Genomic DNA, 22162 nt, shown 5'->3' with positions numbered 1-22162 from the left:
GTTTTGCCTGGTTTTGTAGATAGTGGTGTCTTGGTATTCCTTCTACTTCCTTGCCCTAGTGACATATACACAGTATAGGCTCAAAAATTTGTGATAAATTGATGTGGAGCAGGGATTTGACCCCTGTATCAACCACTCAAAGTTTAGCAGACAGCCTGGAAAAATCAGGCGATTCTGCGAATCCATGACATCACGCATGAAAAAAGCGTCTAGAGGAGTCACTAGTCTCTAGGGGGCCCTTTTGTTGTCTAGAACATCCGTGACAAAAGGTGGGAGCAAAATAATTTCCTGTCGGGAGAGTACGGCTTCTCCAAACAGTTGCAAGATACCTTTATTTTTGATGTAAAATGAAATATCTTATGTACTGTACTTTAAGAAAGCCCTAAGGGATCTAAGATTTCCCGAGGGGGAATTTCCCAGTGACGCGAGACCTCCAGAGGTCAACTGCGCTGACCATCATCACACAGTGTACTCGGGAAGGGATCAAACACTCAGCAAAATAGACCTGCGGTGTGTCCCCACTGTTGCACTGCTGCGTGGCCCCGAGCTGCCTCAGCCCCGCCCCCGCTCCCGCCCCCAGCGGCCGCAGCCGGGACGCTCCCAGGGAACTCCCGCAGGTCTGCGCGCGCAATCCCGGGACGAGGGTCCGCACGGCGCGCGCAATTGCCCTGGAAACCACTGCGCGCGCACGCGCAAAGCGGGGCGGGGAAGAAGGACTGAGCTAAGAGTTTAGCCGCAGGAGCAGGGGGTGTACTCTCCCACTCGACCGTCGCTCCCGGGCGGGTGGGCGCGCGGGTGGGCGCGCCGCCCATCTCCCTTAGGGGGAGCGTCCCTTCCAGCACGCGCCCGGCTCGCGCGCTCCCCCGGCCCCCCAGCCCCCCTCCGCCTCACGGGCACCCTTGCCCTCCTCCCGCATTTGTGCGCCGGTGCAGCAGGCAGTGGGAGCATCCGGGCATTTCCGCAGCCGAGCGGCGATCCGGGCGGCGGCGGCGGCGGTGGAGAAGCTCTCATGGCAGGGACGAGGCGAGGGGAAGGCGAAAGGGGGGTGAGGCGTTAAGCCGGAGCCACCGCAGGGTGGGTCTCGAGGGAGGCGGAGCGGGAAGCGGCTCTCGCGGCCGGAGGAGGGCCGGGCGCGGGGCTCCGGTGCATTCCCCTGGCCAGCCCGTGCTCCGGAGATGCATCTGCATCAGGTCCTCACCGGGGCTGTCAACCCTGGAGACAACTGCTACTCCGTGGGCAGCGTCGGGGATGTCCCCTTCACGGTGAGCGGCGTCCGGGAGCCCGAGGGGGAGAGACTGGGGTCGGGACGCCGGTGCCGTGACTCCTGTCCCGGGCCCACGCCTGCCCGGGGGATTGCGAGCTGTTGGTGGGCCCCACCCGCGCCCCCTTTGCAGCCCTATTTAACGGGGGGGGCGGGGGCGCGTGGGATGTGAGTCCTGAGGCTGGTGTAGGAAATTACCGTCAGGGGAAAGGATTAGGAATCCACCGCACTGTCCGCCCTCAGCAAACGGGCCCCGGGGGTGACTGGACTAGAAGGTTCCTTTCCTAGGGCAGCCCTGGGTCTGCGGTGAAGGAAGGTGGTTGCAACCGCTGAAACCCCGGAGCGTCCGTTTCGCACCTGCTCTTGGCGTGGAGGCGAAGAGACTTGCTCTTGTCTCAGAGCGTGGAGGCGATGCTACGCCTGTTCGCTGTGTTAAGGCAGCGAGGAGCTGCTGGAGCATGTGGCTGTAAACCCGACCCGACCCTCTGTATCTGCTGATATGCGGAATCTTAGAAAAATTCATTCTCTGCCCCCCAAAAATTTCGTATGGAAGGGTTAGAGTGACAGTGGCATGGAGAGCTCTTATTTATTAAGAGATCACAGTTAGTAGCCTTACTAGGTAATATTTTAATCCGTTTGCAAGGTAGGCTGCATGCTATTTGTTTTTAAGCTGACAATGTGAAAATTTTATGACAGTGTTTTTCCTGTTTGTGCGAGTAAAGTGTATGTAAACAATAACATGTTAGAACCCGTTTAAAATCTCGATGAAATAGACATGTTTCTCAATCAGCTTGGACGGATTAGTCCTTTTGAGAAGGGGATGTTGTTAGTAGTATAGCTAATTCAAACCAAGCTTCTTTTACCCGTAGATGGACTCCCATGGATTAGCATGAGTTCCTTTTTTGTATTAAATTTATACATGGTTTTCCTTAGAAGGAATTGTGGGCCATCAGACCACATTTAAATACACATTGTTATTGATAACTGTTCTGCTTGATAAAATAGGAAATAGCATAATGGTATGCTTTTTAGACGAGGGAGACACTTTGATCTGATGTCTGCTTTCCAACAGCATGTTTTTAAAGCTGCGGACATAAGAAAAGCTCCTGCGAAACTGCAGAATCATTATGTAGCACAGTGCATTCTGGAACGAAATTTATCTATCATTGTGATACTTTAAAAATAAGCCCATAAGGTTGCTTTCTGGCCATTTTAATTTCTAAATGTAATCAACTTAGCTTTATTCCAGTTTGGAATGAATCCTTTAAAAACATAGTTTGCCTGATTTGTATTGTTACATCTGTCTCTATCAATGGTGTCATCTGTGTTTTGTGTTCATGTGACCTACAAGATCCATATAGAATTGAGCTTGGACTTCAAGTGTGTAGAGAATCTTCAGAACAGAGAGAAAAGAAATTTCCCTCTCCCCTAATTGTGTAGGTGGGGAGGAAGTTCCCCAGGGTTAGAAGAGCAGGCTTCCTCCATCAAGAAACAAATCTGGAACTTTGACTTATGGAGTATTTCCACACTATCATGGTGGTGGTAGTTTTCTGTTTCCATCTAAAGTGGAGCAATATCTCACTGCAGGGCTGGTATATAGAGCTAAACAAGTTCAATGCAGTCTGGAAAAGCCAGTGCAAGAACTGTTAGTGCTGTGCAGATGTGGTTATGCTGTAGGCCATCCATGACCAGGTCCTTGGAATCATTTTCAAATCTTTTCCACCTCCCTAATTCAACCTATCGCCAAGTCTAGCTGACTGTGCAGTGTCTATCACATTTACCCCTTTGCATGTCCTTAGTTACCACCTTATCGTAGAACCTTATTAGTATTAATATAAAAGCTTCCAAACTGGTTTTTCTGACCCTCACTTCTGATCACTTTAGTTCACCCTCCACACAGCTACTGGGATAATTTTCTTCAAATAGCATGTCACCGTATCATTCTTGGCTCAAGAATATGTAGTTGTTCCTAATAGCTGTGTTATGAAATTGAAACTTGTCGGATGTTCTTCTGCCATCTCGGACTTGATATTTGATTATATGTACTCCTCACCTTGGCCCCTCTGCTATAGACATACTAATCTGACTCTAGTCCGCATTTTTATGTTGCAACAAGAGAATCCTTGCTTTTCATGTTCCCAAATATGACTCAGAATTCACCTGGTTTAGGATGCCTGCCTGTAACGCTGACTGTTTTGGTCTTTTGGCATTTACAAACCCATGTTTCTCATCATCTCATTTTAGTATCTTAGTTTGAATGCACTGGTCCAGTTTTAATTTTGCCATGAACTAGAAATGACCTTTTGGACTCTATGAAGAACAGATTTGCGTAAAAAAAGATGAGAACAAGCTGTTTTCATGTACTCTAGAATCAACTAACGATTATTCGAATACCTATATTAGAATAGTAAAAATAAAATTAAAAAAATAAGTAAAGCTCCTTTACATAGAGCATGCTATTTGATATGTATAGTGATCAGATGAAAAAACTAGTTCTGGGTCAGATGACTAAAAAAGGGACCAGCCAGGGCTGGAATGGAGGTCTTGTGACTTCTCATCTGGTGAGCTTTTCTCTGTAGTATGTTTTTTTCCTATCCGAGTGCTTGCTCTGAAGGGTGTGTGTATGTGTGTGTGTAAGGCCTAGATATGGCCAGTGTACAAGGACAGACTATCTTGCAACTAGCCAGTGGTTCTTAGCCAATAGTGTGTTTCATGATAACCTGAGGACCTTTTCAAAATAGAGTAGATCATTTATTTCGGAGTCCATAAACTGAAAGTTTTTGAAAAGGAATTGTTCTGAAAGGATTTTGAAGTGTTCGTGACGTAATTTAAAAACAGTGCCTTATATATGTTGTGCTGTGTGTGGTGGGTGGTGTGATCAGCTGGGCTGTGATTGACTGCTTGGTTATGTCACCATGGCCCAATCTGGGCTATGTTGACGTGTTAGTGCAGTTTGTAGTGACAGTCCCAGTGATGTGTGTACTTTTAGTGCTAACGTGTGAGCTATGACGGTTTTCACTTGTGTTTTGGGAGTGAGCAGTTTTTAAAAACACTCGATTGTGGTTTTATAAATATGGTTGTATATATCACCGTTTGATCATTCTCTTCTTTTCAATATAAGATCTAAGTTCTGGAAATACTGTTATCCTGCAATAAGTCAGGTCCCGGATAGTCCAAAGAGACGGTCTTCCACCATGTTTGAGCTCTGTTGTACTTTATTTTGCCATTGAGACATTTCCAACTACCTTCTTGTAGATAACTAAATGTTTTAAGGCTTAATGCAATAGATAGTGTAAATTTCTTCTTATTTATGTTGTTTATTACTCTCCTGAAAAATAGTTCTTTTTTTTCCTGCTTTTCTGTACACATTAAAATATTAATTAAAATAAGATGGTACATGCTGATAATTAATATAATTTAAATTTTTTCACATTTTGGCCCTAAGGGGTGCAGGCCATATTTTCAGGAGTATAAGGGCAGTTGATGTTATTCCAGTCTGATGAATTCAGCACATTGATCAAAGTTTACAAAAATTAGTAAGTCATTTCCACTGTCAGAGAGCTTATAATATACTGGCAGAGATTGAAAATGATGGATATAATTATAATGTAAGGCAGATGAAAGAGATCACACGTAGTTGGGAAGATAAAGATTTCACAGAAGATTGACATTTGGAAAGACAGAGAGAGGTATTAGGCCTTTCTGGATGGCAAGAACCATGAAAGCCAAGGAATGGTGTAATATAAAGGATAAATTATTCGGTGACTATTCCTTCACAAAAGTGATTTTTTTTTTAAAACACAGAACTTCTTTATTAAATAGCAAACACCCTTAGAAAGTTGAAAAATATAATTTGCAACCATTACCCATAGCTTTTTAGGAAAACATCTATATTCTGACATTTCTTGACTTTTGTTATTGTTTTGTTTTTTCTTAAAGTACCACCAGAAAGCTAGTAATGAATGAAAAACGTTCATTTAAAAGTTAAAAGATAATGTTGTATGACCACTTTTTCTGGCATTTAGATATATTTTAATTCCATTGTAGTATAATAACATTCCAGTCCTAGAATTATGACAACACTGAACTTTGAAAATGATCAGCCTGTTTATACATTTAGCAGATGTTCGTTGAACACATAGGTGTGCGAGGGTCTGTAGAGATTAAAAGAAAAAAAAGAACAATAAATTTCAGGGAGTTTGTTTATTTATTTATTTATATTTTTTTGGTGAGGAAGATTGGCCCTGAGCTAACATCTGTTGCCAGTCTTCCTCTTTTTGCTTGAGGAAGATTGTTGCTGAGCTAACATCTGTGCCCATCTTCCTCTATTTTGTATGTGAGATGCTGCCACAGTGTGGCTTGATGAGTGATGTGTTGGTCCGTGCCTGGGATCTGAACCTGCAAACCGTGGGCTGCTGAAGCTGGAGCATGCTAACTTAACTGCTATGCCACTGGACCGGCCCCTCAGGGAGTTTATTAAAGAACTGTAGGGACCTGGTAATCTACTAGGAGAGTGAAGACATGTACTTAACCACAGCAGGCCAGCTATGTGGTATTGTGAGGCACTTAAATTCTCGTAGGAATTCAAGAGGACTAAGAGATCACTTTTGGCCAGGGGAATTGGGAAGTTGGACAGAAAAATGCTTCTGTACTGGTTATCAATAGGTGTAACAACTCATACACCTATTGACAGCCTACGCTGAGATTAAAGGGAAAGACAGAAGTCAAGAATTTAGATTGGACCTGTTTTTCAAGAGAAATTGGCACATTGGTTCTTGGAGAGTAGCTTCTTATTTGTTTAAATTGTTACCTTTCAGAGTTTGTGGGCTTGTGTTTGGTGTTATCCTGTAGGTGAGTATGAATATGTTAAGTTCTATACTTATGTCCCTGTGTAGATTGTTAATTAGCCTTCCTCGCAGTGAGAAGACTCTTAGCAGCTACCCAGAAACTCGGGTACAGTCCTGAATAATGGAATAATGCCTCTCCAGAAATGGGATGTCAGAGACCAGCTACTTTATATGACTTTGGCTAAATCACTTAAACTTATTTCGGTTTTTCGTCTCTAAAATGAGTTTCTTAAATTAGCTTCTCTGTAAGTATTCAGACCTGAAATGAGCATTATATGGATTTCTCTAGAGATTTCCAAGGGGCAAAAGAGAAAGTGGACCAGAAACACACAGTGATTGTGGTGAGGCTATAGGTCTGGAGTCTCTGTTGTGTATCGCCCCTCCACTTGTACGTACAAGACTGTTGGTCAGACTTTACAGTCAGGGAGGCTGGCCCCCTTTCTGGCTCAGGGAATAAGCCATGCAGAGCGTTCAGGAAGTAGTGGGTCTTTGGGCTCACAGTCGAGATGGAGGCCCTTGTTTATGATTGTATCCTCAGCGTCTGGTGGATGGTGGTTGCCTGAGACTGTCACAGTGCAGTACGGAGTGGGAGATGGGGCCAGTGTGATGGTGTTCAGGTTCTCCACCCCCCAAATATGTTTACTCCTTTACTTTCTGTTCTTAGGATTTTGGGTATTTGAAAGATGACTTTAGAAATTATAATCGGTATCTTAACTTGGATCCTGAGAAATTTTTAGAACAAATTAGAGTCTCAGTATTTAATCATCAAAAAGAGCACAGGATGTTGGGTTACAACTGCAATGGCACAGTGGAAAAACAAGTCATGCCTGACCAATTTAATTTCCTTCTATGATAGAACGCAAAGTGGTATTTAAAAGGAGATAATAATAGAGACTATCTGTAATTCAGATTTAGTAAGGCTCTTGTAGCTTGTGGGTTATTTTTTAATTTTTTTTTTTTTTAAGATTTTATTTATTTATTTTTCCCCCCCAAAGCCCCAGTAGATAGTTGTGTGTCATAGCTGCACATCCTTCCAGTTGCTGCATGTGGGACGCGGCCCCAGCATGGCCGGAGAAGCAGCGCGTCGGTGCGAGCCCGGGATCCGAACCCGGGTCGCCAGCAGCGGAGCGCGCTCACTTAACCACTAAGCCACGGGACCGGCCCTAATTTTTTAATAATTTTTATTTATTTATTTTTCCCCCAAAGCCCCAGTAGATAGTTGTATGTCATAGCTGTATATCCTTCTAGTTGCTTTATGTGGGACGCGGCCTCAGCATGGCCGGAGAAGCGGTGCGTCGGTGCGCACCCGGGATCTGAACCCGGGCCGCCAGCAGCGGAGCGCGCGCACTTAAGCGCTAAGCCACGGGGCCGGCCCATTGTGGGTTATTTTTTAAAACAAGTTTGGAAGTCAAATATTTTAATAGAATTTTTAGAGTTTTCAATCTTTTGTAGAGTCTTTTTGCATTATGTTTTTGCTCTAGTACCCTAATTCAGGATGTAACAGGATAGGACCTGTTATTGAGGAAGCAGGTGCGTCTTACACAGGTGGTATGACTGCATTTTCTTTCTCTTAGAGATAGCTCACATAACCCTGGGACTTGATGTGTAAATGTGAAACAAATTGCCTGTGCTTTTTATTCTCAAACCTTCTCATTTAATGATTGCTGAGGGCTCCTTTAATGCTCCCCTCTCCTCTCATTCTCAATGCCTGAAAAATAAGATCTTATATATATATATCTTATATCCCTCTGATAGGGAAGTCAGAGGTATAAAGGGGTCACTGAATAGAGTCCTTTAAACACTGTACGTGATAATTTGGTGGGATAATTTGAAAGCCATAAATAATATTCTATTAGATTATCATTGGAAACATGTTTCTTTAGGGCCACTTCCTCTAAAAATTGAGCCCTCTCAGGAATAATAATATTAAATTTAATTCATACTAAGGCATGATGTTTTCATCCTGTGATGTTTAAATCTTCTAAAACTACTGCTTTTCTGTCTGCTTATTCATTTTCCTACTGAGAGACATGTATTAAAAACCTACTATGAGTATGGATTTATCCCTGTTGTCTTGCAGATTTGTCAATTTTTGCTTTATTTGTGCTTACAAATTTAAAATGATTATATCTTCCTGGTGAATTGACCTGTTTATCATTATGAAGTAATCCTTTTTTTTTTTTTTAATCTCTGGTGATGCTTTCTGTAGTCTACCTTATCTGATATTAGTATAGCCTTATCAGCTTTCTTTTGGTTAGCATTTTCGAAGTTTATCTTTTTCCATCCTTTTACTTGCAACTTCTCTACAGGCATACCTTGGGGGTATTTTGGATTCTGTTCTAGACCACTGCAATAAAGTGAACATTGCAATAAAGCAAGTCACATGAATTTTTTGGTTTCCCAGTGTGTATAAAAGTTATGTTTACACTATACTGTAGTTTATTACTATAGCATTAGGTCTGAAAAAACAATGTACATACCTTAATTAAAAAATACTTTATTGCTAAAAAATGCTAACTATCATCTGAGCCTTCAGCAAGTCATCATCTTGTTGCTGGTGGAGGGTCTTGCCTCGATGTCGATGGCTGCTGACTGATCAGTGGTTGCTGAAGGCTGGGGTGGCTGTGACAGTTTCTTAAAATAAGACAGCGATGAAATTTGCCACATCGATTGACTCTTCCTGTCAGGAGCACTTGCTCTGTAGCATGCGATGCTGTTTGATAGCCCTTTACCCACAGTAGAACTTCTTTCAAATTGGAGTCTGTCCCCTCAAACTGTGCCGCTGTTTTATCAACGAAGTTTATGTAATATTCTAAATTCTTTGTTGTCATTTTAGCTATTTCACAGCATCTTCACCAGCAGTAGATTCCATCTCAAGAAACCACTTTCTTTGCTCATCCATAAGAAGCAACTCCTCATCTGTTAAAGTGTAATCATGAGATTGCAGCAATTCAGTCACATCTTCAGGCTCCATTTATAATTCTAGTTCTCTTGCTATTTCCATGACATCTGCAGTTATTTCCTTCACAATCTTTTTTTTTTTTTTTTTTTTTTTTTTTTTTTTTTTTTTTTTTTTTTTTTTTTTAAAGATTTTATTTATTCAGTTTCTTCCCCCCAAAGCCCCAGTAGACAGTTGTATGTCATAGGTTCACATCCTTCTAGTTGCTGTACGTGGGACTCGGCCTCGCGCTGGACGGAGAAGCGGTGCCTCGGGGCGCTCCCGGGATCCGAACCCGGGCCGCCAGCATCAGAGCGCGCGCACTTAACCGCCAAGCCACGGAGCCGGCCCTCCTTCACAATCTTGAACCCCTCAAAGTCATCCATGAGGGTTGGAATCACCTTCCTCCCAACTCCTGTTAATTTTGATATTTTGACCTTTTCCCATGCATCATGAATGTCCTCTCTTTTTTTTTTGAGGAAGATTGGTGCTGTGCTAACACCTGTTGCCAATCTGCCTCTTTTTTTTCTTTTTTCTCCCCAAAGCCCCACTACATAGTTATATATTGTAGCTGTAGAGTTGAGAGAGCGAGTCATAGAGAGTCTTCTATGTGGGATGCTGCCTCAGCATAGCTTGATGAGCAGTGAGTAGGTCTGCGCCCAGGATCCGAACCGGCGAACCCTCGGCTGCCAAAGCCGAATGTGCAAAGTTAACCGCTATGGCACCAGGCCGGCCCCATGCATGTTCTTTTTTTTTTCCAACAATTTATTTATTTATTTATTTTTGCCCCCAAAGCCCCAGTAGATAGTTGTGTGTCATAGTTGCACATCCTTCTGGTTGTTGTATGTGGGACGCGGCCTCAGCATGGCCGGAGAAGCGGTGCGTCGGTGCACGCCCGGGATCTGAACCCCGGGCTGCCAGCAGCAGAGCGCGCGCACTTAACTGCTAAGCCATGGGGCCGGCCCTCCAATGCATGTTCTTAATGGCATCTAGAATGGCAAATTCTTTCCAAGAGGTTTTCAGTTTACTTTGCCCGGATCCATCAGAGGAATCTCTATCTATGGCAGCTATAGCCTTATGAAATGTATTTCTTAAATAATAGGACTTGAAAATCGAAATTGCTTCTTGATCCATGGGCTGCAGAATGGATGTTGTGTTAGCACTCATGAAAACAACATTAATCTCATTGTACATCTCCATCAGAGCTCTTGGGTGACCAGGTGCATTGTCAGTGAGCAGTAATATTTTAAAAAGAATCTTTTTTTTCTGAGCAGTAGGTCTCAACATTGGGCTTAAAATATTCAGTAAACCATGTAGTAAACAGATGTGCTGTCATCCAGGCTTTGTTGATCCATTTATAGAGCACAGGCAGAGTAGATTTGGCATAATTCTTAAAGGCCCTAGGATTTTCAGAATAGTAAATGAGCATTGGCTTCAACTTAAAGTCATCAGCTGCGTTAGCCCCTAACAAGAGAGTCAGCCTGTCCTTTGAGGCTTTGAAGCCAGACATTGACTTCTCTCTAGCTATGAAAGTCCTAGATGGCATCTTCTTCCAATATAAGGCCGTTTCAACTCATTGAAAATCTGTTGTTTAGCATAGCCACCTTCATTAATTATCTTAGCTAGATATTCTGGATAACTTGCTGCAGCTTCTACATCAGTGCTTGCTGCTTCACCTTGCAGTTTTATGTTATGGAGATGGCTTCTTTCCTTAAATCTCATGAGCCAAGCTCTGCTAGCTTTAAACTTTTCTTCTGCAGCTTACTTACCTCTTTCAGCCTTCACAGAATTGAAGAGAGTTAGGGCCTTGCTCTGGATTATGCTTTGGCTTAAGAGAATGTTGTAGCCGGTATGATCTTCTATCCAGACTACTGAAACTATCTCCATATCAGCAATAAGGCTGTTTCACTTTCTTATTATTTGTATGTTCACTGGAGTAGAACTTTTAATTTCCTTCAAGAACTTTTCCTTTGCATTCACAACTTGGCTAACTTTGGCACAAGAGGCCTAGCTTTGGGCCTGTCTCGTCTTTCGATGCACCTTCCTCATTAAGCTTCAAGATTTCTAGCTTTTGATTTAAAGTGAAAGACGTGCAACTCTTCCTTTCACTTGAACACTTTGAGGCCATTGTAGGGTTATTAACTGGCCTAATTTCGATATTGTTGTGTCTCAGGGAATAGAGATGCTTGAGGAGAGGGAGAGAGAGGGGGGAACGGTCGGTCAGTGGAGCATTCAGAACACAAACACGTTACTGATTAAGTTTGACATGTTATATGGAGTTCGTGGTACCCCAAAACAATTACAATAGTAACATCAAAGGTCACTGATCACAGATTACCATAACAAATATAATAATAATGAAGAAGTTTGAAATATGGTGAGAATCACCAAAATGTGACGCAGAGATACAAAGTGAGCAAACGCTCTTGGAAAAATGGCGCCGATAGACTTGATGCAGGGTTGCGACAAGCCTTCAATTTGTAAAAAATGCAAATCTGCAAAGCGCCATAAACCAAAGCATAATAAAACAAGATATGCCTGTATATGGTTACGTTTCCTATCTGTGTCTTTGAAACATCCCATAGTTGGCTTTTTTTAATTTAGCCTGACAACTTTTGTGTTAACTAGAACTTTTAATTCACTTATATTTAATGTAATTACTGGCATGTTTGTGTTTAAATCCACCATCTTACTACTTGTCCCCTTTGTTCTTTGCTCCCGTTTTTCTTCTTTCTTACCTCTTGAAATGAGTATTCTTTCTCATTCCATTTTTCTCTCTAGTAGTCTGAAAGTTGTACAGTTTCTACCTGAGAAATTACAACATGCATTCCTTTTTTATTACTTACATTCTTTTTTATTGAAGTATAATTGACATATAATATTATATTAGTTTCAGTTGTACAACATAGCAATTCAATATTTTTATAGATTATGAGATGATCACCACGATGTGTTTAGTTACCATCATAACATGCATTCTTAAGTTACCATTTAACCAAAGTCTGATGAGGCTTTATAGTCTTTCCAGATAATACAAGAACCCTTTGTACCAGGTTTTACCCTCTTCCTGCTTATAATCTATTCTTCTGTGATGAGTGTATTCATATTTATAAACCCTATAAGACATTATTATTATTTTACATAGTTAATGCTTATTTAGATTTACCTACCTGTTTACTATTACTTTGCCCTTCATTCCTTCTTGCATCTCTCATGTGCCATTTGGGATTGTTTTCTTTTTTCTTGGAGAACCTCCTTTAGAATTTCCTTTGGTGTTGGTGTTGTAATGTTATTTTTTGTATGAAAATATGTTTATTGTGTTTCGTTCTTGAAAAACATTTTTGCTAGGTTGAGGATGGCAGTATTTTCTTTTCAGCACCTTGAGGATGTCAGTCCTCTGTCTTCTGGCCTCCACTGTTTCTGTTGAAAAATCAGCTGCCACTGTTGCTTCCTTAAAAGTTGTATTTTTTCTCTAGCTGCTTTTAAGTTTTTTTTTTTTTTTTGGCTTTCTGAAGTTTTACTATATCGTGTCTAAGTGTGCATATATGTTTTTTCAGTCTTGTTTGGAACTCTTGAGATTTTTGAATCTGCAAATTGATATATTTCAGCAAATCTGGAAAAACTTCAGCTCATTATCTCTTCAAATATGGCCTCTGAGCTATTAACCTCATGAGACTAATATATTAAAGATGTATTAGACCTTCTCACTTTATTTCTATGTCTCATACCCTCTCTTCTGTATTTTCTATGTATCCTCTGCAGCATTCTGGATGGCTTCTTCTAATCCATTTGCTAATGCTATCTTCAGTCATGTCTAATTTGCTTTATTGTACTTATTGCACTGGGTATGTTTTGTTTTTGTTTTTGTTTTAGATGTCCTTCATAAGATTGAGACAGTTTCCTTCTATTCCTTTTTTGCTGCAAGTTTTTATCATGAAGGGATCTTGAATATTGTCAAATGTTTTTCTTCATCCATTGATATGGTCATGTAGTTTTTCTTCTTCAGATTGTTATATGGTTGATTACATTGATTTATTTTTGTATAATTGATTTTGTATATTGATTTGTTTATAGTATTTCATTATTATCCTTTTAATGTCTGCAAGATTAGTACTGGTATTCCCTGTTTTATTCTTGATATTGGCAATTTGTGTCTTTTCTCTTTTTCTTTGTCTGTCTTGCTGGAGGTTTATATGTTTTATTGATCTCTTTCAAAGAACCAGACTTTGATTTCATTAATATTCTCTATTGTTTTTCTGTTGTCAATTTATTTGCTTTCTGCTCATATCTTTATTATTTCCTGCCTTCTGCATGCTTTGAATTTGTTTTGCTCTTTTTCTACTTGATTAAGATAGAAGCTTAGATTACTGATTTGAGAGTGTTCACCTATACTTCTGTGAGCATTTTTATATTAGCAGCTTTTTTTTTTTTTAATTTTATTTATTTATTTCCCCCCAAAGCCCCAGCAGATAGCCGTAGGTCACAGTTGCACATCCTTCCAGACGCTGCATGTGGGACGCGGCCCCAGCATGGCCGGAGAAGCGGCGCGTCGGTGCGCGCCCGGGATCGAACCCCTGGCCGCCAGCAGCGGAGCGCGCGCACTTAACCGCTAAGCCACGGGGCCGGCCCATATATTAGCAGCTTTAACATCTTTGATAATTTCAACATCTGTGTCTGTTGATTGTCTTTTCCCATGTGAGTTGATATTTTCTTAGTTCTTTGTATGCTGAGTAATTTTGGACTGTAACCTGGACTTTTAAAATATTATGTTATGAAACTCTGGATCTTGTGTAAATCCTATGGAGAATGTTGATATTTTTGTTTTAGCAGGCAATTGGCCTGTTTGGGTTCAGGCTGACAGTTTTGAGCAGTCTTCTCTGGGTTACAGTTTTGATGTCAGTTCCATTTTCAAAGCCATTGCAATACTAGTTGGATATACAGTAGTCTCCCCTTATACACGGGGGACACATTCGAAGACCCCCAGTGGATGCCTGAAACCACAGATAGTACTGAACCCTATATATACTATGTTTTTTCCTATACATACATACCTATGATAAAATTTAATTTATAAATTAGGCACAGTAAGAGATTAACAACAATAACTAATAATAAAACAGAACAGTTATAACAATATACTGTAATAAAGTTACTGTAGATCTTAGCAACCCCAGCATACGACGTTTTTTCTTTCCTTATTATGTTGAGAACTTTCATCTTTTCACTTAAGGGAAGCACTTTACGGCTTCTCTTTGGCATATCCGAATTGCCAGCATCACTCCTCTTATGCTTTGGGCCATTATTAAGTAAAACAAGGGTTACTTGAACACAAGCACTGATACACCGTGACAGTTGATCTGATAACCAAGATGGCTACTAAGTGACTGACCAGTAGGTAGAATATACAGCATAGATACACTGGACAAAGGGACGATTCACGTCTGGAGCAGGACGGCAGGGGATTTCATCATGCTACTCAGAACGATGTATAATTTAAAACTTATGAATTGTTGATTTCTGAAATTTTCCATTTAATATTTTTGGACCATGGGTGACCACAGGTAGCTGAAACCATGGAAAGCAAAACTGCAGATAAGGGGGGACTCTTTCCTGTGTACATGTTTCCTAGTGCCCCATGAGCACCTGGACAGTAGTCTCTCCTGTAGTTCAATTCTCAGAGGTCTTTGCTCTGCTGTTTAAGGTATGATCCGTGTATGTGCTGCCTGGGGATGAGCCCAGGAGTTTATAAACAAGTTTATTTGGTCGCTCTTCTGAGCTCTTTCCTTCTTGTGATTTCCCTGGTACTTTCTGATTTCCTGGAGTTTCCCTTTGTAATTCTCTGGCTGGAAAGTTGAGACTTTAGTTACCCTGTTCTGTGCTTCCTATGACTGTACCTGTGTTTAGTGCCAAGTAGCGGTAGGACAGAGAAAGAAAAAAAAACAACGGGGGTTCACCCCACTTTCTTGGGATCATTACTGTTGTTGTTGTTAGTGCCGTTGATCCTAGAGACCCTGTGTACAGCAGAGTGGAACCCTGCCTGGTCTTTTTGTGCCATCTTCTCACCTTCAGGTGCTATATCAGACAATGCTCCGCTGCTATTCATAGGGTTTTCACCCCACTGTCTTGGGATCATTACTGTTGTTAATGCCATCAAGTCAAATCTGACTTCTAGAGACTCGGTGCACAGCAGAGCAAAACTCTGCCTGGTCTTTTTGTGCTATGCTCTCACTTTCTGGTGCTATATCAGACAATGCTGCCTTGCTATTCCTAGGGTTTTCATGGCTAATTTTTTTGGAAGTGGATGGGCAAGTCCTTTTTCCTAGTCTCTCTTAGTCTGGAAGCTCTGCTGAAACCTGTCCACCATGAGTGATCCTGCTGGTATTTGAAATACTGGTGGCATATCTTTTAGCATTAGAGCAACATGTAGCCGCCACAGTATGATAATCGACAGCGGGGTGGTGTGGTTCCCTGACAGGAAATGAATTCAGGCTGCAGTGGTGAGAGCGCTAAATCTTAACCACTAGACCACTAGGACTGGCTTGGGATCCTAGCTTCTCATATTGAAGCTGTGGCATTGTTTGGGGGCTTGGATGTGAGAAAATGGAGAAAAGAAAAAGAAAAAAAAGAATAAAAGGGGAATTTTCCCTCCCTCTCTTTGAAAATTGAGTCTCTTTTCCCACTTCCCATTTACTCCTAAAGAAGTAAATGGCTTCTTCTGGAGCTCTCTTTTTTTGCTTCTTGGTTTCATCCTAACTTTAAACTCTCTGCTGGTACAGTGGACTTCAGATTCTTTTTTCCTGGTTCACCTGCTACCATTTACTTTTCAGAGTCCTCCAATAGCTGTTCCATGCCTTCTGTCCATGTTTTATGATTGCATTCTGGGTGAGAGACATAATTTGTTGTGGTTCTTACTCAGAACTGGAACTATGATACCATTTTTCATACCATCAAAAAATATCATGGACATAGCACTATGTCTAATAGTGCACGTAGAAGACTTCTATAAATAAAGCTTTATTGAGAGACTGAAATAAAGGGAGATAAATACCATGTTTATGGGCTGGAAGATTCATTACTGTAAAGGTATCAGTTCTTTCCAAGCTGATTTATAGCTTTGATGTATTCCCAATCAAAATCTTAAGAGGATTTTGTGGAATTTGACAGAATGATGCTAAATTTTATGGAAATAGATAGGGCCAAGAATAGATAAGGCAATCTTGAAGAACAATAAAATGAGAGGACTTCTACCAGCTCAAGACTTACAAAGTTGTAGTCATTAAGATATCATATGGTGGCCTAAGAATAGATACACCAGAGTGACAGCAGCACAAACAGTTGACAAACAAACTCACACATTTGCTGATGCTTGATTTATATCAAAGATGACATGGTAGGGGCCGGCCTCGTGGCTTAGCGGTTAAGTGCGGGCACTCCGCTACTGGCGGCCCAGGTTCGGATCCCAGGCCCGCACCGATGCACCGCTTGTCTAGTCATGCTGAGGCGGTGTCCCACATACAGCAACTAGAAGGATGTGCAACTATGACATACAACTATCTACTGGGGCTTTGGGGAGAAAAAGGGGGAAAAAAAAAGGAGGAGGATTGGCTATAGATGTTAGCTCAGGGCTGGTCTTCCTCAGCAAAAACGAGGAGGATTTGCATGGATGTTAGCTCAGGGCTGATCTTCCTCACACATATACACACAAAAAAGATGACCTGGTAGAGTAGTACAGAATGGTTGATCTTTTCAATCAGTGGTTCTGGGACATTTTGTTATCTGTATAGGAAAGAAATAAAACTTGGCTCCTATCTCACCCCATACACAAAAATGAACTCCAGGTAGATTATAGATCTAGATGCAAAAGACAGAACAATAAAGATTTTAGAAGGTAATATAGAAAATTATTCATGACCTTCAGATTGTAAAAGATTTCTTAAACAAAACACCAAATATACCACAATTGCAGATAAATAAATGTATTTTGGGTGATGTGAGCCAGGTTTCTCATTAGTAAAGAAGGGAGTTACAAATATGGAAAGTAGGAAGGCTAGAGTGAATCCTGTGGTGGATAGAATCGGATTAGACTCATCAGTGTGACTTTATATATGTGTGTATGTATCCATATATGTATATGTAATGTGTTTATAGTATAATGAGTATATAGGTTTGTGTATATATTTATATATAATCAGCAAGCGAGAGAGCAGTGATGTATTGGTATAGAGATGTATAGATATGGTGGGGATGTGTGCATGTCCTGGGGTGTCATTGCTTCTAAGCCTTTCAGTGGAGAGTTGGCAATGTGTGTGGGTATCTACGTATACATACATACATACATACATACATGCACACATAAACCCGCATATCTATTTCCTAGTCTGTCAACTGAGAGGGTCTAGAATCAGTTTTACCCCAGTAGCAATAAACACACCTGACGTCTAGATCTTGGTTTCTAAATACTATTCTTCACTAAAAGGAAACAGCATTCTTTGGAGAAATAGCTGATTCTAGGCTGGAGCAGGGAAAGCACAAGATGAGTCTGGAATCTCTTGTTGTACCAGAAAGGAAGGAATTACTCAAAGAAGGATGAGAACGTGTTAGAAGAACACGGGAGCTAGCTTGAAGGATTCCTGCTGGCCAAATCTGGGACAATTTGTGCATGAAAATAAGTGATAGTAATGGATTATAACCCTTTGAATGAGATAAGAATCCATGATCCTTACTAATATAAGTACAAAAATAAATAAGGAAAACTCTTCCTTACAGAAGAAAGCCAGCTAATAAATAATGAAATGATAGAGTTAGAAAATTACAATTTGGCAACCATCATAGTAATACAGTCATGCACTGCTTAACGACGAGGATACGTTTGGAGAAATGCTTCCTTAGGCGATTTTGTCATTGTGTGAACATTATAGAGTGTACATACACAAACCTGGATGGTATAGCCTCCTATACACCTAGGCTATATGGTACTAATCTTGATAAAATCTTGATAAAATGCAGTGAGAATAACTTGGGCACATTTCTGTGATATTCTTGCTCAAAATGCATACTTGAATCTAATCATGAGGAAACATCAGACGAACTCAAATTTTGAGACATCTACTAAATAACTGGCATGTTCTCTTCAAAACTGTTAATGTCATGAAAGACAAAGAATGAGGAATTATGCCAGAGTCTAAATAGACATGATAACTAAACATGTAACCTGGGATTTTACTTTGCTGTGAAGGACACTAATGCAACAGTTGGAGAATCTAACTAAGCTCTAGAGATTAAATAATAGTAATGTATTGGTATTTCCTGATTTTTATAATTATACTGTGGTTATTTAAGAATTTTTTTTTTAAAGAAAACACACACTAAAGTATTAAGGAATAAAAGGAAATCATGTCTGCAACTCTCAGGTGATTTGGAAAAAATACATATATGTGTACATAGAGAAAAGGGTAAAGGAAATGTGGTAAAATATGGACATTTGGAGAATCCAGATAAGGGTGTACAGGAATTTCTGTATACTATTCCTACAACTTTTTCTAAGCTTGAAATTATATCAAGATACAAAATTAAAAGAAAAAGTACCATAACCATGAAAGAAAATATCGATAAATCGGACTACTTTAAAATTAAGTACTTCTGTTCCTCAGAGATAATATTAAGAGCGAAAATGCAAGCTGTGGAGTTGGAGAAGATAATTGCAGTACATATATTTGACGAAGGACTAGTATCCACAATATAAAAATGTGTACAAATCAATAAAGAAATGACTGAGAACTTAATAGAAAATGGATGAAAGTCTTGAACAGGCACTTTGCAAAAAGAGAAAATCTAGATGACCAGTAAACATATGAAAAGGGACTCCACCTCATTAGTAACTGAAAATGCAAATTGAAATCAGGAAATACTATTGCGTAGCTACCACATTTGCAAGAGATTAATCTGACATGTCTGATAATGGCAAGGATGTCCAGAAATGGAAATTCTCATACATTGCTAGTGAGACTGTTAATTGGTACAACTACTTTGGAAAATGATTTATCATCATATACCAAAATTTAAGATATACATACTCTATGGTCCATCAGTTCCTCTTCTGTATGTATATTCTAGAGAAATACATGTGCATATGCGGGATATCTCTACAGGAATGTTCAGAGCGGCATTGTTTATAATAGGCAAACTGTCCATGGACATTAGAATAGATACATTGTGGTATATACAAGGGAATATTAATAGGCAGTGAAAATGTTTTTTTTTTTTTGTGAGGAAGATCAGCCCTGAGCTAACATCCATGCCAATCCTCCTCTTTTTTGCTGAGGAAGACTGGCCCTGAGCTAACATCCGTGCCCATCTTCCTCCACTTTACGTGGGACGCTGCCACAGCATGGCCTGACAAGCGGTGCATCGGTGCGTGCCCGGGATCCGAACCCCGGGTCACCAGCAGAGGAGCGTGGGCACTTAACTGCTACACCACGGGGCCGGCCCTAGGTAGTGAAAATGAATGAATCACGGCCACATGTACTATGAATAAACCTCTGACCAAATGTTCATGAAAAGAGCAAGACACAATACATACAGTATGATTTCATTTATACAGTGTTCAAAGGGCGGGCAAAACTAAACCATATTGTTTAGGCATGCATGCAGAGGTAGAAAACTACAGAGAAAAGCAAGGAAGTGATTTCCCAAAAGGTCAGGCTGGTGCTTCTTCTGCCTGAGGGAGAGAAGTGTTTTGGGTGGCTGGAAATAATTCTCTTTGTTTTTGTGTGGTGGTTACACACAAGTTCATTTTAGTTTATTCTTTGTGATGTATATTTGTTTTATGTACACCTGTAAATTAAAAAGAAAAAAATTGGGTCAGAGGAGTTTTGTGAGGGAGTGGGTACAGATGCACATTTGCTATTTTTGCTCTGCTATTTTTAATCAGAATCTCAAGCCTTCTTTGCAAATTAAAAAAATAAAAACAAAAACTTGTCGTCCACCTCTCTGCTACCCTGGTGAAATGTCCACTTCATGTATCAGAGACCCTGTCTATTTTCCACTGCATTATGCTTTGTGCCTGGTCCAGAGTAATTGCTCAGTAAACATTTGTTGCCTTGAATCCCCAACAGTCATCATGCTATAAATACTTGTTGAGAGTTAAATGGAACAAGTCAAGAAACAAATTGCCTTAAGTAATGGGGACTTCATTGTAAGAATACAGAAGAGGAATAGAAGACAAGTCTTCCAAGAATCTAGTAACACAAGTTGTAGTACAGCTGGGCCTCAGTATCAGGAACTTGGTCAGCTCTGGGGACTGGTACTCTGTCTCTAGTGGGCAATGTGGCTCTTAGAGTGTCTTGGCCTCTCTGTGTTGGATCCATTAAAACTGGCTTGCATGAGGACCCCAGGGACTGCACTGGCCTCTGAGTACATGAAGCTCTTTGGCTTTAGTGCTTGTTCCTACGTGCTGAGTTTCTTGGTGTTTCCTAGTTGAATATCCAGAAAGTGGAATCCGGTCCAGCCTTTTAAAGCCAGGCCATATCTTAGATTGCTGGCCAGCCTGTAGCCTTTGGTATTAAATCCTTGGCCTTGGAATCAAGTGTCAAACCCTGGTCCCATCAATTATATAGTGTGTGTTGGTCATGTGTCTGCCAAAGCTGCCCTTTCCGAAGGACTGTGGGTGCAGGACTTTTGCCTAGAAAGGTCTGTGAGTAAGATGCACAATGTACTTGATATGATAAAGCATAATTTTCCTATTATAGGATGGTTAGGTTGTTTCCATTTTTTTTACTACTTTAAATAATGCTGCAATAAACATCTTAGTACTAATTGTAATGTTTGTTTGCGTGTCTGAATGTTTTCTTAGGATAGAGTCCTAGAAATAGACTTAATGAATCAAAGTACTTAAATCTCTATATAGTCTCTTAATTCATATTACTAAATTGTTTTCCAGAAAAATTGTGTTGTTTTATACTGCAATAGTGTATGAGAGTGATAGGTGCACCATATTGTTGTTTTTGGCTGTTCTTTATTTAAGGCTGAAACAAGTACGTTTGGCTAGCCAGCGCTCCGAAGCCTTATTCTCTCTAGGTGCATATTCTGGGTCCCAAGGGATCACAGATGACTCCTTTAGTAACTGTATCTCTATTATCCATTCTGTTTTGCTAGTTTTCCATCCTAGCATCGTCACTGCATTCCTTACTCTAATATCATGGCCAGTGCCATGTTTTCTTTGAAGCCCCGCTCTGACTGTCCCACATCTTTGTACCAGTTTTTGTTTTAGTCAGAGCAAAGGACAGATAACTGGAGTAAAAGCAAGATTTATGTTAGGATACACAATGAGCTATCAAGGAAGGGCAGTTGGGCTTCAGAGTGATTGGAACTAAAAAGCTGGTAGAATCAAGACTATTTAAAAAAAATTTTTTTTTTATTGCAATAACATTGGTTTATAACATTATATAAATTTCAGGTAAGACTGCTTTCTTTTAGGAATTTTATATACTTGTTTTCTCATGAGTTCTTGTTTCTGGATATCTGAACCGTTCACTTCTCAAACCGGTGGTTTCAGTTTCACATTGCACATGGTTCTTAATGGCTGCTTTATTCCTGAATATGTATGACTTTTCAGCTCAGCTCTTCCTGCTAACTCTGGGTCTTTTGGTTTAAATTCCCCAGAGTGGACTTTGATTGGTTTGGCTCATCTTTTTCAACTGGCTGTTAGCCACTGGTCTTTATTCTGGACCATCCTTGCATTCTGTCAGCTGTGAGTAGGGGAAACAGTTACAAGATAAAGAACATTTAGCTGGGGCTCTATGTAAAATAGTGCACACTAGGTTGTTTAATCTTTTTATCAGGACTTTTTGAATCAAATTTGTGCACACAGAATTACAGCTTACAAGTTTGAAAGGGGTCTCAAAATTGATATAGACAGTCTTTTGTTTGGCTGATAAAGGAAGTATCTATGGAGAGATTGTGATTTGCCCATTGTTATAGTATTAGCCCCTCTAGATTCTCAGGAATGTACTCTTTCCATCAAGTTGAAGGTATTGTAAGTTTAATACAATTTAATAGTTTGATCGTATTATTTGGGAGGTATTTTTTTGAACACTAACAGGACCATCTCCCTCAAAA

The 22162-nt window shown here is 40.5% G+C and overlaps 1 protein-coding gene across 3 annotated transcripts in view; it reads left to right on the top strand.

Moving 5' to 3' along the window:
* Positions 1–724: 724 nt before the first annotated feature.
* The window catches only part of DMXL2 (Dmx like 2), a 146461-nt gene continuing 125023 nt past the window's right edge, over positions 725–22162 (top strand). For 2 of the 3 annotated variants that reach the window (XM_087427218.1, XM_087427215.1), the window contains exon 1: positions 727–1262. In XM_087427218.1, the coding sequence (XP_087283344.1) occupies positions 1176–1262 (87 nt within the window). In that variant the 5' untranslated portion in view covers positions 727–1175. Of the gene's footprint in view, positions 1263–22162 lie in introns of all 3 variants that reach the window. The other variant, XM_087427225.1, reaches the window with a different exon arrangement.

This window comes from Ceratotherium simum, chromosome 3, assembly GCF_057802395.1.
Source record: "Ceratotherium simum simum isolate JZ-2026a chromosome 3, ASM5780239v1, whole genome shotgun sequence".
NCBI lineage: Eukaryota > Metazoa > Chordata > Mammalia > Perissodactyla > Rhinocerotidae > Ceratotherium > Ceratotherium simum.
This window is presented reverse-complemented; position numbering and strand designations above follow the sequence as displayed.